This window comes from Dermacentor andersoni, chromosome 1 (assembly GCF_023375885.2).
Source record: "Dermacentor andersoni chromosome 1, qqDerAnde1_hic_scaffold, whole genome shotgun sequence".
Taxonomy (NCBI): Eukaryota; Metazoa; Arthropoda; class Arachnida; order Ixodida; family Ixodidae; genus Dermacentor; species Dermacentor andersoni.
The window spans coordinates 287,420,181-287,436,078 of NC_092814.1; the positions used below are offsets into that span (position 1 = coordinate 287,420,181).

A 15,898-nucleotide genomic window follows, 5' to 3' on the forward strand; every position below is an offset into this window, starting at 1 on the left:
TGTGTAAAAAAAAAGTAAACATGTTTCGCTTAGCTTCTTTTATGTTCTCTGCTATGCTGCCTGGATGTCAACACCAAGGTAAGTGTCGTTGCCTACGATGCGTCATCAAGGAAGCATAAAATTGCATAATTTAATTACCGGTCCTGACCTAATCTTCTTCCTTTGGGAAATTTTCTGTTAAAAAACGAGAAACCACAGCGCGTGACGTCGTCTGTGATGAGATACATGTGATCAAGCAAGTATTACCCATCTATTTGCAAAAAAGTGAACACGAGGCTGATCCCGAAAAGAACGTTATGTAATTGCTACTGCGAAGTATCAACGAAAGCCAGCTATGTCACTGAGACTGAAGTATGAAAGACGTGCGCAGATAAGGGTGCCGCATAGCACACTAAGTGGTCAAGAAGAACCACTAAACGCAGAAGGTTCGGCCCAATAAATCGCGGTGCCACGCCGACTGGCTTGCACCGGCCATGTTGCGTGACTTGATTTTCTCCGCTGTGCTCATTCGCTCGGTTTCGAAGGACAACGCCGACTTAAGAGCTGCGCTCTAAAACTTAACGTATGTACTACGTCCACAAGCAAGACGACGACGGAACGAGGCAGGACGAGGGTGGTCCACGTCCATGTCCCGTCGTCGTCTGTGCACGCTGTGCTTTTCGTTGGTTTTTCACATTCAATCAAGGTCCAACTGGTCCAGGTTTCGACTATTGTATCGTCATTGCCGTCGACAATTTAGGTCATCGGTTGTTGGCGGCGCCTGCCGTCTCGTATCATTGTCGATTATCTTGCTGTCTCTTGGCCATACTAGCTTTTAGCGCTCTGAATTCAGCGCGCGAACTCGGCAGCTTCCACGCTTGTCAGCTCGTGCGCAACGAGTTGCTCTTATCTGAGGACAAGCGGATACATCGCACACGCCAAAAGCATGGCCTCCGAGATGACGTCGCAGCGCCATCTCAGAGGCCTTGCAAAGCTGTTGTGCATGACACGTATATTGTTATCAAGTTGAAGAGCACTTAATAAAAACAGAATGCTTGCATATCGCCTTCCTGACCTGTTTTAAGCCCAGACCCCATGAGATAGATTTTGTTCACGACGGCGACAAGCGATGGCTTCGAGCGACAAAACGGGCCAAGATGTAGTAACCCCCACATGTATTGCTCCCCTCGTTTTGACGTCGTATGAACATGTCATTGCACCACCCTAGACGCCCTGTGTATTCTAATACAGTATAACTCTATACTACAGTCAGGCGCATTGCCAGGATTTCTTTTCGGGGGGGGGAGGGGGGGGAGGTACTAAGGTTCCATTATTCTCAAGTTTCCCATGCTGGGTTCATAATACAACTATTACCTTGAGCAAGCCCTTGGTTTTCCTTAAGGCGTGTGCTATCGTGTACTTGTCTAGGGCGGGCATTCGAAGGATATGCGCCTTTGTTCATAGGCGACGTGCCAAGCATGAAAAGGAGCAGGGCGCCGGCCGGAAAAAATTTCCAGGGGGGGGGGGGGAGGGAAGCCCGGTCAGCGCCTCCCCTCTTCCCTGGCTATGCCACTAACTACAGTGTGCTACAATATATTCTAGAACACGCTACACCACCCAAGACTGAGCCGTCGTCCAGAGCGCTCAGTGCGGCGCTGCAAGCTTGAATTGGTCGGTTTTGTCTCAAACTTTCTCATCCGCTTCACTTCGAGTTGCCAGGTTCCGATGGTTGATCAAAAGAATGATTAAAAAAATTTTTTTTTCATGTTACCGTTGGATAACAAGCGCAGCATATCAGCAGTACGACGAGGGAAGCGTGTTTAGAACGGGCCACGCTATTTCGGCAGATTTAAACCGTAGAGACCGTGCTTAGAAACATCTACACGCAGGATTTAAATCGCGCTGACGAAATCAACCTAGATGGTATCATTGCTGACGTCATTAGAAGGTTCACTGCTCTTTCCAAGGAGCTGACATTCACTTTCGAAAAGCCACGAGCAACGAAAATTCAATTCTTAGACTTGCAACTTGATTTCACGACTCAGCATGCATGTTACATGTATAACCCCAGAACGAAAAGGTCTTGCTTTTGACAGTGTTCGCTCTAATTACTTAAGGGGGGGGGGGGGGGGGGTAGCTACAACGAGTCTTCAAGCCGCGCTCGTTAGGTCATGTCCCCATAAAATAGATGTTAGCTTTAAAAACCAGACCATGCGTCTAAATAATGCTGGTTACCCTTCGGCCTGTATCACAAAAGTTGGTGAAAAAAAGCCGTTTGCAAAAAGTGAAAGGAAACAAGAAATTGCCGCAAACCCCGTTGGAACGTAAGAAAACTCACTTGATCCCGTACCTTCACCGCATCTACTAAAAAAGGTTGCGGGCAGATATAACGTAAACGTGCTGTTTTCTGCCCCGTGTAAAGTGGCTAAATTATGCCCTTTGTTGATAAAGAAAGAAGCACGTGTGAGCTGCTATAAGATGCATGTAAAGCATTTCTCCGATTGCACACGTAACGTGGTTTGTGAGATTCCACTGATTTGCGGCCTTTCTTATAACGTCAACGATAAGCCAGTGCTGGAAACAAAGGATTCTGAAGCGATCCACAGATAAAACAGATTATAGAGGCTTACTATGGAGGCACAACTAAAGCGAAGGGGAAAAAAATGCATCAATACACCATCACTGTCACTGCTTGATAAGGAGGTAAAATTTTTATATGGTTTCCTTTAGCCTATGTAGCGTTGCAATACCGCAGACATTGTATGACTTAAGTTTTCTAAGAATTTTCGTTAAGAGCATAAATATTGCTCTGACGCTCAAATGAACAGTTGGAAGTCAGCGCTCTGTGTTTCTTCGTGCTCCTCGTCCTTCGTCTCGTTTTCTTCGCGCTGGTCAAAGTTTGCTTCGAGCATTTGGAATTGTGATACGCATTTAAGTAATCCGATGACTGCGGATAATTTTGTCAGTTTGTAGGCGATTTCCAGAAAATTAGATAAAACTGCATCAAAGGTTTCGGTGAGAAGCGCATATGCGAAACAACGTCCTTAATCCAGTTGCCAATATCTCCGATCGCGCTCAGATCTTGCATGAAGATTCTGCAGTTTATTTTTCAGTAAAGCGTTTGGCCCTTGCACTTCCCGGTCTATCTGGTAGTAAAGAAAAACCCCTGTCCTTGCTTTGAAAATCCTGACTATAAAAAAAAATCGAGCCACAGTTCGACATCTCCCGAAACACCTGCTGCTGTGTTACCTGTTTGTCGGGAAGAAAAACGACACGGGGCAGCGGCTTGCTGCTTCGTGTATACCACAGTGTGGTGTACACACAGACTTTCGACAGTCCTATTGGCTAGCTGGTCTAGCTTCAAGTCCAGGGCTCACATCCAAGATATTGATAGCTGTTTTGTTTTCTGTCTCGCCTTCGTCAAGCTACATTTTTTAAAAGTCAAAATGTTCTTCCATATTGATACGATGTGCGCGCAAGCGTCCTTGCGCAGCTGTACGGTTTACCTTGCGGAGGCAGCCAACATAAGAAAAAGACGGGGAAAAAATTTAAATAAATCGGAGCCTTCCGGGTGGATGAAACCACCTGTATGTGTCTTGTGTGTTCGTAATTAATTAGCAGTGATTAACTAAATATTTAATAATTAGTTTTACGCCCACACTGTAGTGCAAAGTTTGTCAAGCACATCTGAAAACCACTTTCAGTTGTCTGCGACGCGTTACCGTTTGCTTCAAAGTAAGGCCACGAGATAGTACAATGGCGCTGGGCGCATGGTGACATTGCGCGCGCTCTTTTTTAGGCGCCACGGAGCCAAGAAAGAGCTCAACGCTTGGCACTCTCTTGAGCCATGCACTATTCAGGAGCGTTCTATAAAAGTTGCCATTCAGGGTATTTGGCGAACACAGGGTGCTACAAAGGCCAGTTTCAATTTTTGCGTTTGCAAAAGAGGTGCATAAGATAGTTTCTTGGACGTTCGGCGAGATTCAAGAAAGGGAAACTGGCAAAACGCCAGAGAACAGTCAACACATACTCGCTACGTGCGCTCAGAGCGGAAGGAAAGCGATTAAATCCAAAGACGTGGTCACGGCCAGCAAGCTGGTAGGGTCGCTAGCAGATTCGGCACGCCTGACTGGCTTCGTGTATGTATCGAATTAGTGCCACAGAAGGACGCCAGTTTTATCACGAAGGCAAACCAGACATTGTGCGGCCCGATACCATATACGCAAAACGTGAAGCCCGTCGGATTACAGTTGTATTTGTCTAACCATACAAACATCGTTAAATCGTCACAACCAGCGCGCGGAAAGTCCTTCTGTTAATTACCGCTACTTTGTCAAAGTTCGAAGAAATGTGCTTTCGAAAAAGGGGGCAAGTGACAGGAGGATATATCTTCATGCATCTCTCCTCAAGGCACTGCTGAAAAGTTCGCAAGGTCCATGGTATATAGTGTAGACTGCATTAATTATATTGTCGGTATGAGAAAACATAAAATGCATAATTTGTGCACCGGTTAATCAAAAATCGGCTAAAAAAATTCATTCAACCTTGCACGGTCACAGGATACAGTCCACCTCTCACTACAGTTTAAAATTAGATAAAACATGCAGCTGACTCCAAGCCCTCCCTATACAGCACCAAGGGCGCAAATGAAAGGAGGTCAAAATAAACGTTCATTGCGGTAAACAGCGCAACAGACGAGCAGCAATGGATCACACAGGACAGCGCTCGTCCTAAACAATCCTCTCTTCGAGCAGCTTTATCAGTAGAACTTTCCACCCAATTCTCAGTTCTTCCGCTAAACGAACGGCTCAAAAAGGCAAGGAAGCTTGGAGCCGTGGCGTCACACTAATGGGCTGACACACTGCCATACCCACGGCCTACAATTCAAATGGTGCAGCGCTGGTAACCGAGTATAGATCTTCACAGGTATCTATTTTCGTTGAAGCGTACCTAGCATTGGAAACATTAGGCCACTAGCACGACGTCGCGGTAGCGATCGAGCTTCTGGTGCTGTGTTTACACGAACCCGATAAAGTCGGGTCGAGCCGAGCGAGCGTCGTGGCAAGTTTTGTCAACCTGCCTGCAAGGAGTGTTGTCTAGCCCAGCCTTGGCAAGATACATGTAACGCGGTGGGGGGTCAGCTCGACGTTTAACCCGACCTGCTCGTGTCTAGTTCGTGTAAACGAAACGGTTATCTAGCAAAACCCAACGCAGTCAGTGTACACAGTGACTTATACACACAGTGCATATACAGACGTCACCTGGTGGTGCGGAGTCTGCTTGCAAACCGCAGCGGTCCGCTCATGTTCGAGCAGTTTTATTTTTCTAGCCGCGTGCAGTTGGTTTTTTATCTTTACCCTACGGCAGCTGATAGTCGGTGAAAATGTCGTAGACTGCGTAGACTATACTGATCTACTGTGAAAGTAGTGCTCGCCGTTACGGTGTGGTGATATCCTCGTGTCTGAAAATCAACAGCTCGCGTCACTGCATTAAAGCGAACGAGATAACAGGCAACCAACTAACGATGAAACCTCCGAAAGCGACTTGCGCTCTTTAAACGCGTTTACAATCGACATTCACCGGTACAGAAGCCGCCCAAAGCAGTCTGTTTACCGCAGGTAAAAAAAAATATATAATAATATAAGCGGCAATTAGACGAAGAATGACTAAAGCGTCTACGCCGCATCGGGTGCGCACAAATGCAGAGCGCGTGGTGCTGCGATGAGGCGGCGCCGATTTTCGCCCGACATAGTGCAATAAGCAAAACTTGCATTTCTGATGTAATCACTGTATGCCAGCTAGCGGTACCGGTTAATTGTTGTTCAAAAGACGGCAGTGCCTAATTGAGACACGTTCGAAAAAAATAATGCAAGAACGAACAAAAGAGGGGTCGTAGCGGTGGAAACAGTTCCAAACTGCGCGGAACAACATGACCGCGGAACTGATCAGTATCTTCGCTCTAGAGTGCGTGCGTTAAATCGAAAACAAACGTAGACTTTATAACGAAACTCACCTTATACTGAAGAGTCTCGTACATTCTTGTGTAGGAAACAACCGACACAATGTCCGCTTGTCATTCGAAGCTCCTGGCGGCGCAATTAACCGACGTGAGGTGAAGCAGCGTCGCAGCAGACTATAGAGTTTACGCTCTTTTGTTTCAGCTTGGCGTAATCCGACGACGATGTCGCACTCAACCGCCGCAGAGCACTGTAGGGGTAGCAGTGCGGCACTGGGAACATGGGAGTCCCGTGTACTGAGAACACGATGACTCTAATGTTGGCGGAGACGGGCACTGCTCCCCCTTCGTCTTGGGTGTGATTACCCAGGGAACATACTCTGGCGGTCAGCACAGTGGTAAGCATGCACTTCCATCTGCTATCCGATGGCTGTGCTTGGTTCCCGCATGATGAAGGCGAATGCGCTTCGTAAACTACGCTCTATACCCATCCTCATACGCTGCAGCTGCCCGCCAAGGGCAACAAGTGAACGTGGCAACAACCACACTCACGTTGGGCACCGTGTCAACAACACTGACTTGAAGTACCTTCGATAAAACTTTAGCGTTGTACCATCCTGGCGGGAGGAGTGACACTGGCTCTTGGTGAAGACCACCTGTGGTTAACGTATCGCGTTCCGATTTACAATCCGCGCCGCAAACTGTCATAAGCTGCAGGTGCAACAGTTCTCTGAGTTGGCGCGCCAGGGTTCACGAATCGCAATGCCACAACGGAGTAAAGCATCGTATTGGGCGTTTTATAGGTTTTATCGCAACTGTGCACATAAGAAAGAAAAAAAAAGATGGAATGCTTTATTACGGACGCAGCATGAATTACGGGGGAAATACAACGAAATAACACTGTTGATATTGCCAGCCGTTCATACGCGCCTGCTCGTGCCGCGCGATAAATGTTGGCGCACAAGAAAGCTATCATCTTTCTGCTAGGCCCGATTACGTAAGTCCTAACCAGTCCTAACGATATTTATCGCTCTATTAAGTTGTGGCAGTTACCTTTCCTACAGACTATACAGCCTTGAACTAGTGAACAATTTATTCGGTCAATTTCGCACAACGGATATACAGCGTAATGGGCCAAATGGCGCACTAACGCACATCTGCAACTTGTAAACATGCCAAACTTACCCGCTGGAACGGAGTGACAGCAGCCGGCTTGAAGGCAGGAGCAAAGCGGTCCACAGATGAGGAAGCTCAAGTCTTGAGCCGTCATCACTAGGAACGTCACCACAGAACAATGCACCATGACAGACACACCGCCACAACACTGGAATGGCCACACTGCGCCGCGTCTGCGTTTCCACGTGGGGTGATGCACGAATTCACTACAGAAGGTGGCGCGATACGTTCGTCGTACGGTCACAGTTGACCCCATATCGAAGCTCGTCGTCGAACCCCCATGTCGAAAGCGTGCAGATGGTCGCAGAAAGCACGGCGGCGTCGCAACCAACACAAAATTCATGCGCCATAGTGCACTTGAAAACGAGAGACCCGGAGACACCGAACCGTCTGCCCCGCACGCACGGTTGCAATAATACAAAATGGCGAGTTTGAAAACATTCCGATAATTCCCCGTAGGGAATCACCGGAGTTGATTGATACATTGTATCGTCGCAAACTGCCACGATGCAGCATGTCTGTCTTTACATTGGTCTGCATGCATGTGTTCACGTCGTGATTGAGCAGTAAAAGCGTGATAAGGATAGACGGGCACTGCGGACACTGCCACAGAACACGACGCTGTTCGGGCGGCCAGCGCGAACAGCTAGGGACACCGGTCGACCCTCATAGGTAAAGCGCGGCGCCAACGGGGGCAACAAGGCGTTTGTCTGCAAAGCGTCGCTATCGGACGTCTTGTTCCCCCTAGCTGCTTCTCCCATTTCCCGTGCGCCCCTCACCAAGCCTCCCTAGCTGTCGGCGCGTGCCATGAATCGCGCAGCATCGCGTGCTTTTCATGGCACGATTATTTTAAAAATTCAATTCTTGGTTTTTACGTGCCAAAACCAATATCTGATTATGATGCACGCCGTAGTGGGAGGTTCCGGATTAACTCCGACCGCCTGGGGTTCTTTAACGTGCACCCACTGCATTGTACAAAGATGTTTTTTTTTTTTTTTTTTTCATACTGCCCTCATCGGAATGCGACCGGCATCGAACCCGCGACTTCGCTCAGTAGCGCAACGTAATAGCCGCTGCTACCGCAGCGACTCAAGGCGTGATCGACTTCGACAACGCGCGACGTGAGATCGCTGACTGTTGGCGAGCGCCGAAAAGTGGCATCTTGTGACTTTCGAGAGGGTATCAAAGCAGCTTTGTGATGTACGTGAATAGCACAGAGCAAGACGAGGATGATGCAACGATTTTTGTCTCTGTTATGGCACATGTCACGCGTCAGGGTTCAGTACCCCTGGCTTGTCTCGCAGCTGGGTTCAAGCGGTAGCCCTCGGTTCTATGCTAAGGACGTGTATTTGCCAAGATAATTATATGGACGGCAGTGATGTTACGTATTTTGTATCACTCTGGTAGAAGCAGTGATCAACGGTGGGCGAACAAGGGAACCCTTGACCTGGAGCCAACAATATGCCAAGGGGACTTACCTTTCTCAGGTCAACAACAAACGTCATTTTACACGAGATCCACGCGAGATACCACGCAGAAAGGTATATAAAGAAAGAAAAGAATAACTTCTCATCAAACGTCGCTACCGAAACAAAAGAGCAAAATTTAAAGAACTTGACGCATTCAAGACCACTTATTTCTCTTTTGTCATGTCTCCTTTAAGCACTGTTTTGTATTTGCACTGTTTTATTCTTGTATTCGTTCTGCGTTCACATTTCTGGTGTGAATTATACTTTGTCGCTGCCCTGCCGTTACAATTTCACTTGTTCGTTTCCCTTGTTTTCGTGTAAGCTACCTTGTGCCGTGCAGCCGTTCAGGTGTTATAGTATATGACTATCCCATATATGTCTAAATAAATAAAAAAAAATGACAGTCACTTTAGCATATGCTAGAGAGGATGAAAGCGAAATCCTGCCCGCTCACGAAATGTTCATGAGATTACTTGACATTTTCATTCTAATGCGTTTTTACTTCCTATTACTTTTCTCCCACCAAAGGTCGTGGGTTAGAGTGCCTTAACGAACTGTGCCGTTATGAACTTCGTCCTAATTAACACAAAAGTTCGGCTACCACCAATGGTAGTGGTTTCGAGTGTCTTGACTCTATCTTAATTAACCGCACCTTGATTAACCTAATTAGCACCAAAGGTAGTGAGTTCGTCTCTCGACGTTCAGAATGTCAATTGGAGCCCGACTTGGAGATATGGCCGGTTCGCCCATATCTCCAAGTGGGTTCGACTCCCACCAAAGATCGTGGGTACGAGTGCCTTAATTAACGATATATTAATAAATATGCCGTAATTAAATTTCCCTTAATTAACCCCATAGGTCGTGTGTTCGATTCGGTCGAATGCCTTAATTAACTTCTCCTTAATTAACACCAAAGGTCATGAGTTCGACTCTCGACGTTCGCGATGGCAATTGGAATCCAACTTGGAGATACGACCGGTTCGCTAATATCTCCAAGTGGGTTGGAATCCCACCATAGGTCGTGTGTTCAAGTTCATTAATTAACTATATATTAATTAACGATGTCGTAATTAATTTTGTCTTAACACAACAGGTGGTGATTACGATTCTTCGCCTCGGATTTACGCCTTATTATAAAGAAATTGGTGGCCTAATTCGCCCTAATTAACACTAAACGTCGTTGGTTCGACTCCCACCAAAGGTCATGGGTCTTAATTAAAATCGCCTAAATGAACACCGCAGGTAGTGGGTTCGTCTCTCACCAAAGGTCGAGGGTTCGACTCCCTATGAACTTCGGTGCCATAACGCCGGACATCGAATTTGCCGCCCCATGAGCCGTCTCGCCTTAATAATGTGATTTCATTGGCAGCGCCTACAGTATAGCTCAATCACGCATCCCCGCCCAAATGCGAGGATCACAAGCGGGTACGAAACAGTACGGTGACGGTAAGGGAACTATTCAAACAGACAAATAACACTCCGGAAACCTTACCAACTTTGCAGTGTGACGAAAGCTAAGCTGCGATATTGTAGCAATGCCTCTTCCCGATGCTAATGCATTACGAACGCGAAAAGCGCTGAAAGGCTTTTTCCATTGTCCGCCACTGATCGCCAAATGCGTGGCGCTGACTGAGCGGAAGCTTCGAGGAAAGCTTTAGTTGCGCAGTGGGGACGAGCCAATCTCCCTTCTCTAAAATACACAGCGGAATCTCGTTACTGATTGACCTGCACAAGCCCTAGCCTTCGCTACAATGCTCGGATTTGGAGGGGGAAGCTGCATGTGATGTAACTTCCAAGAAGTTGGTGTGAAAAAAAAACAAGAAAATAAAATCCGGCCGTCTTTAGTGATTCTGCTTCCTCTAACGCAACGATGAAGGCAACAGCAATTATTAATCCCCGACTACTCAATGACTGTTTGAGGAACAGTCTTAAGGAAAATGTCGGAGCTAGGTGGCCGAATTTTGAAGAGCACGCGCATCTGCTACTGGGCTGTTTGCATAGAGTTTCCTGCAATATACTAGAGGGAACTCTGGCGCTACAGTCGTTGACCTGCCATGGGAATGATGGGAAGTACATGGATTTGTCTGATCTTCGTACTTGTGGATTCAGACGTCCTTGTGGCTTTGTTTATTACGTTTTATCTGCCTTCATTGTCTTAAACTTCAGAGCAATAAATACATCTCTAAGTGCAGAAGACGCTGCGAACACGCACAATCGATACTAATGGCAACGGTTGACCCTGTCGAGGTGGCCAAATCCAAACGCGCCAAGCGTCTCAAGGCACTGGCATGCCCGCGATAAATGCATAGGCTTCTGTGCTAGGAGGTCCTGTGTTTAAGTCCTGCCGTCGGACAATTTTAGTAATGTTTATTTAATCATTTATTACGCAGTACATTGTTGAAAATGAGGAGTTTACAAAGGTAGTCGTTGCTTTTGGAGGCGTGCAGCATGGTAGGCTACTGCTCGGTGCCGCCGTGTCGGACGTACGCAACGGAGCCCGGTGTAAGCCTTATTCACACGCAGCCGCAGGTCAAAAAGCTGCGTGAAGCTTGGCTCGCGAAACTTAGAACCGGCAGACAGCCATCGGCTACAACTCGGGTATGCAGCAAGCACAGACGCGAGGAACATTTCTGTTACGGCGCCGAGACTGCGATGTTCGGTGAGTAGCAGAAAACGCGCACTGAGACATGCGCCTGCTGCCCGGCTAATGTCATGACGCTTTATTTGGTCTATGAACTTGTCCATGCTAGATTCTGGCAAGTTTACTGGAATGGAAAGGGATCGGTAAGAAGCGCATTAAAAAAAGGCATGGCACATGATCATGTTTGTGTTATGAATTTATTTATAGAGAGTTTTAGAATAGGGGCCCCAAAGAAATAGCGTCGAAGCCATTGAGCATGCGCGAGACGCAAACTGCGTTTGGGTTTTGCGTTGGAGCCCAAAGCGGCCCCAAAAGCTTTGCGTCAGCAAACATGGCGGCACCCATCGAAACGACGGCTCTAACCTAGCACCAAACTGGATTCGATTCGTAGTAACGCGTGAAGTTCGCGAGCTAGGAGAAGTGACTGCGGTTGTCGCTTTCTCTCAACTAGCGTGTGTTATGAAGATTGATTCATTAAACGCCGCTGATTCCGAATTCGATTGTGGATTTTATGCCTCGTAGGCCTAACACGGCTAAGCTTGGCTGGTGAAGGCACGTAAAGTTGGTTTGCTCAAAACTAAGCGCAACTAATTGTTTGCTGCTTACAGAATAACCTCTAAATTGTAATTAAACGCGAATACACGCAGGTCAAAATTACTATTCTTATCATAAAATGGTATATCTAATTTAATTATTTCTAATAGCTTTTTTTTGACGCCGTAGTGGCGCTGTCAGCGCACTACGGCGCTGATGCCGTAGTGCTATGCGTAAACTCAAGGCTATAGTGTACTAGAATAATTCTAGTACACTATACTCAAGGCCCTATTCTAAAGCTCTTCACTCCTGCGTGCACCAACGCTAACACCCGCAAAGCTGTTTGGGGCCTCAAACTATTGGGGCCCCTATTCTAAAGCTCTCTAATGTACTGGATTACGAAAAAGAAGCAGCGGGAAATCGCACGCTGAGAACACCGATAAACACACAGTTAGAAATAACATTGAATCGTCGTGACGGCATATGTCACAATCGCCGTAGGCGTCGAAGTCTCCATAACGAAATTATTTTTGAACAGCTCTGATAGCGTCCACGCAACAATGGTTGCTTGTGTACTGTCAAATGCTCATATTCTTCGCTTCGCTCACGGTACGGTGTGAAAACGCGCTCGCAGCGAAAGCAAAACATTGTACGCGCACATGCATGCAGACGCGCAGTCAGTCGCTGCGAACCCGTGCGATCGCTGATTTGAGGCTTCGTTCTGTTATTCTCCATTCGGTTGTACAGACAGCCCACTATATATAAGAACATACTTCACATAGTTTGCCCTCAGCGTTTGCCTACCTTTTACGCAAGAAGCTGATTCGGGAGACTACATCGCGGCGACCACGCGCTGTGGCGCTCACTGTACGTATTGCTAAGAACGGCCAGCTGCAGTGCAAAGTTTTGCCAACCCGTTGCGACTGTGGAAGCAACATCTCGGGAGCATCGCCGCCAACCTCTAGCCACAGCGTGACTAAATCAACTTTGTGTCGGGGAACAAGACGAGCATCCCCCACTCCCCGTCGCTTCAGCTAGGATGCGTTCGATGAAGCAGGCTTTGTGCTGAAACCGCCGCCGACCTCTAGCCTCATCGCCGTTGTGACGGAATGAGTTCGGCGGGCCAACTATTGTTCCCAAACTCCCCAACGCGGACCATGATCTGCTACGGGTGTGCGAGTTGCCGCGGGAACGCCGTTTTGCACTGCTTCCCACGCACCGACCTAGACGCAAGACAACGCGCTACCCGGAACGGCTCCGAGTTCTACGGGGCCCCTCTGACGTCGGCTGCGGACCTTCGCACCTGTGTGTATGCGTGTGTGCATGTGCGTGTGTAGACCGTGCTGCGGGGAGACGGCTAGTTTGCGATGACGAAACGAACGTTCACATCACCTTGTATCGGGAGAGGACCGAGTATTTAAAAACCGCTGTTGTGCGGCTGCTCAGGACACCCTCTCTAAAGCAGTCATGTTAGACTGATGTACTTTCTCAAACAGTCATGTTAGACTGATATAAATACTGTAAATAAACCCATATTCCTCGTTCTCAATGAGAAGCAGTCCTTCCCTTCATCAACGTCCTCAGCGTGGATAAGTTGGACTACGGCATGGGCCAGCTACCTTCTAATTCATGCCCGACTCCAATCTTGACAACGGATCACGAGCGATGGGATTGAGCTCCCAATCCTGACAGTATTCGGTAAAGAGATTGCGTCTGTAAACGATTCTGTGCTTCCAGTTTGCCCAAGATTATTACTTTGACAGTAAAAGCTTCCCTCGTTTTGAGAGTACTTACAGAAATCTCTAGGAGGGCTGCCGCGTGGTGTTTTCATTGAGCGCCTTAAGCCAAACCTATGAGGAGCGCGCCGCGTGATCCCTCATACTACGCAAGGGAGGCGCTTTCGACAGATGGCGACTCCGTAAGTCCCCGCCCCAAAGCGCTCAGCTTGAGACCGATAAGCGCTGGTTCCATTCCCCGCAGCACGCGCAGTTTTTTTCTTTTTTTTTTTTTTGCGACAGCATCAAATGGTTCATTGCGTGAAAAAGCCGGCATCTGAAGCGCCGAAACGGCATCGAAATTCCCATTGGGTGCGACGCTGCGTCACGTGTGCGCCTCGACGGAGCAGATATGGCCACGCGACGCCGCGGGGACTGTAGCCGTGGCTCGCCTGTTTGTAAGCAAGCATGGCGATGCGCACGCGCCAGCACTTTCCGCACGCCAGACGCGCATTTCGGCGCGCAACGCGTCTGCGGCAGTGCATTTTCGCGTTTCTCCTGCGCTTCGCTTCGCCGAATACGCTATTCGGTTAGTTGAATCTATCACAAAGCGCGAAAATTCCAATTTTTGAGGCTGAATATAAGTTTAGCGAGCGGAATAATAATAATAATAATAATAATAATAATAATAATAATAATAATAATATGTCGCCGTTTGTTGTCACACACGTCTGACTGTAATTTATTTTTCCTGCCCATATAAATAGACAGGAAACTCTGAGAAGAGAGCACGATGTTCACAGAAATCGCGCTATGGGTTATACAGTAAACTCTCAGTTGTACGAACTTCGGTTTATCGAATATTTCAGAATAACGAATTTTTTTAAATCCCCGGCAGTTTTCTTATAGATTCTATGCAAAAATGTTTCACTTAAACGAATTTCGGAACAGTCAATATTTCAGTTTAACGAACTCGCTCAGAGGACCAAGGCTTGCACTGCAAGGCAGTGCAGGCGCAAGCGATGCCCGCCCTCATCAGGGCCGGATAAATGTGTTAGTGAGGCTTCCATACATTTGTACCGCAAGGAGTTGGCGTTTCTGGGCTTGACTACATGATAGCGGCATTGGTCTTTGCGGTTTGTGCGCATGCGTTCTGTTGTTGGTAGGAAAGTGGCGTTGGAGCATTAAACCAGTTGTTAGTCTGCGCCTGTGTCATGTGGTTCTTTCTCTGTCTTGTCCTTTTTGCGCAGTTTTTCGTTGTTCGCATAATGTCATACCAACTAGCCCCTCACCGTACGCTTCTAGACCTCATCAAACCGCCGCTCCAGCGGCAATGTAACGTCGCTGGCGCTACAGCACCCCTGGGGCAAAGCGGCGCCGCAGAAAACGAACGGCAACGAGGCATGGCCTCCGAGATCGCCCGCACAAAACGAGCAAGCATGTAATTTCGGAGGCCATAAACAAAGTAACATAGCTGGCGCTTACAACGCCGCCAGAGCAAAGCGGCGATCTATCACACCACAAACCACGTGGTGTGTGTTTTTTTCCGACCGGCTAGTCGTGGCATGGTAGTCCATCTATTTCTTTCCAGTCTAGTGGGTTCCGCGTGTGCACACAAACGACCCACGTGGTGTGTTTCTCATTGATATGTACAAATTCCATTTCCCACATTTCTAACACTACGGATGCCATGTCTTATGTTGGTGTAGTGACTATTCAGTTTAGTGAACTTTGGTCCTTTCCTTTGGTCCCTTGAAGGTCACTCAAGTGAGAGTTCACTGTATTGAAATACTACACAGAATGAGCTCTGACACGGATAATTTATTGCATTCATTCACTATAAACTTAAAGGGGCACTAAAACAAAACACTAAATCAGTTTAGGCGGATAAAGCGTTATTTAAGAACTCTGTTGTCGTTATTTTGAAATAATAGGTTGTTTATTAGAAGAGAAAATTGCGGTCAAATTTCAGCTTTTGAACTTCGCGCACGCTGGAACGTCACTGTGACGTACGTTACGGATTAAAGTATTTAGGCGGCGTTGTCTCAGCAAAGGTTCCCGAAACTCGACTTGTTCAATTCCTAGGCTCATTTACAACACAATGTAGTCTCTCTTTATCACTAAAGAATTAACTAGGCCCTTGAAGACGCTGTCAAAATCCATGACGTCGTAGCGTGCTGGTGCGGGAACTTCAAGGAGCCGTCGCTGCCAGTCTTTTGTTATTGTGTTTGTTCCGGCTTACCATGCGTCTCGTCGTGATAGAAGTGGTGAATATTTAAATTGTGGAAGGGTAATTTACTCATACAGTGGAAATCATCTTTCTCTTTAGTGTCCCTGTAAGGCAGCTCACAAAAGTTCATCAAAACAAATGTTGCATGTCAAATGCAAAATAATAAATAAACGGAAGAGCGGTTACGAAGTCGATGCA

The 15,898-nt window shown here is 47.4% G+C and overlaps 1 protein-coding gene across 3 annotated transcripts in view; it reads right to left on the reverse strand.

The window, feature by feature from the left end:
* Nucleotides 1-8,715, reverse strand: part of LOC140213725 (CCR4-NOT transcription complex subunit 7-like) — a 283,027-nt gene extending 274,312 nt beyond the window's left edge. Inside the window, exon 1 of one of the 3 annotated variants that reach the window (XR_011890646.1) lies at nt 7,121-8,715. Coding sequence is in view for 1 of the 3 variants with exons in the window: in XM_072284993.1 (XP_072141094.1) it covers nt 7,121-7,454 (334 nt within the window). In the remaining 2 variants the exon portion in view is untranslated. The remainder of the gene's footprint in view (nt 1-7,120) is intronic. The other 2 variants (XM_072284993.1, XM_072284999.1) reach the window with 2 other exon arrangements.
* Nucleotides 8,716-15,898: the final 7,183 nt, after the last annotated feature.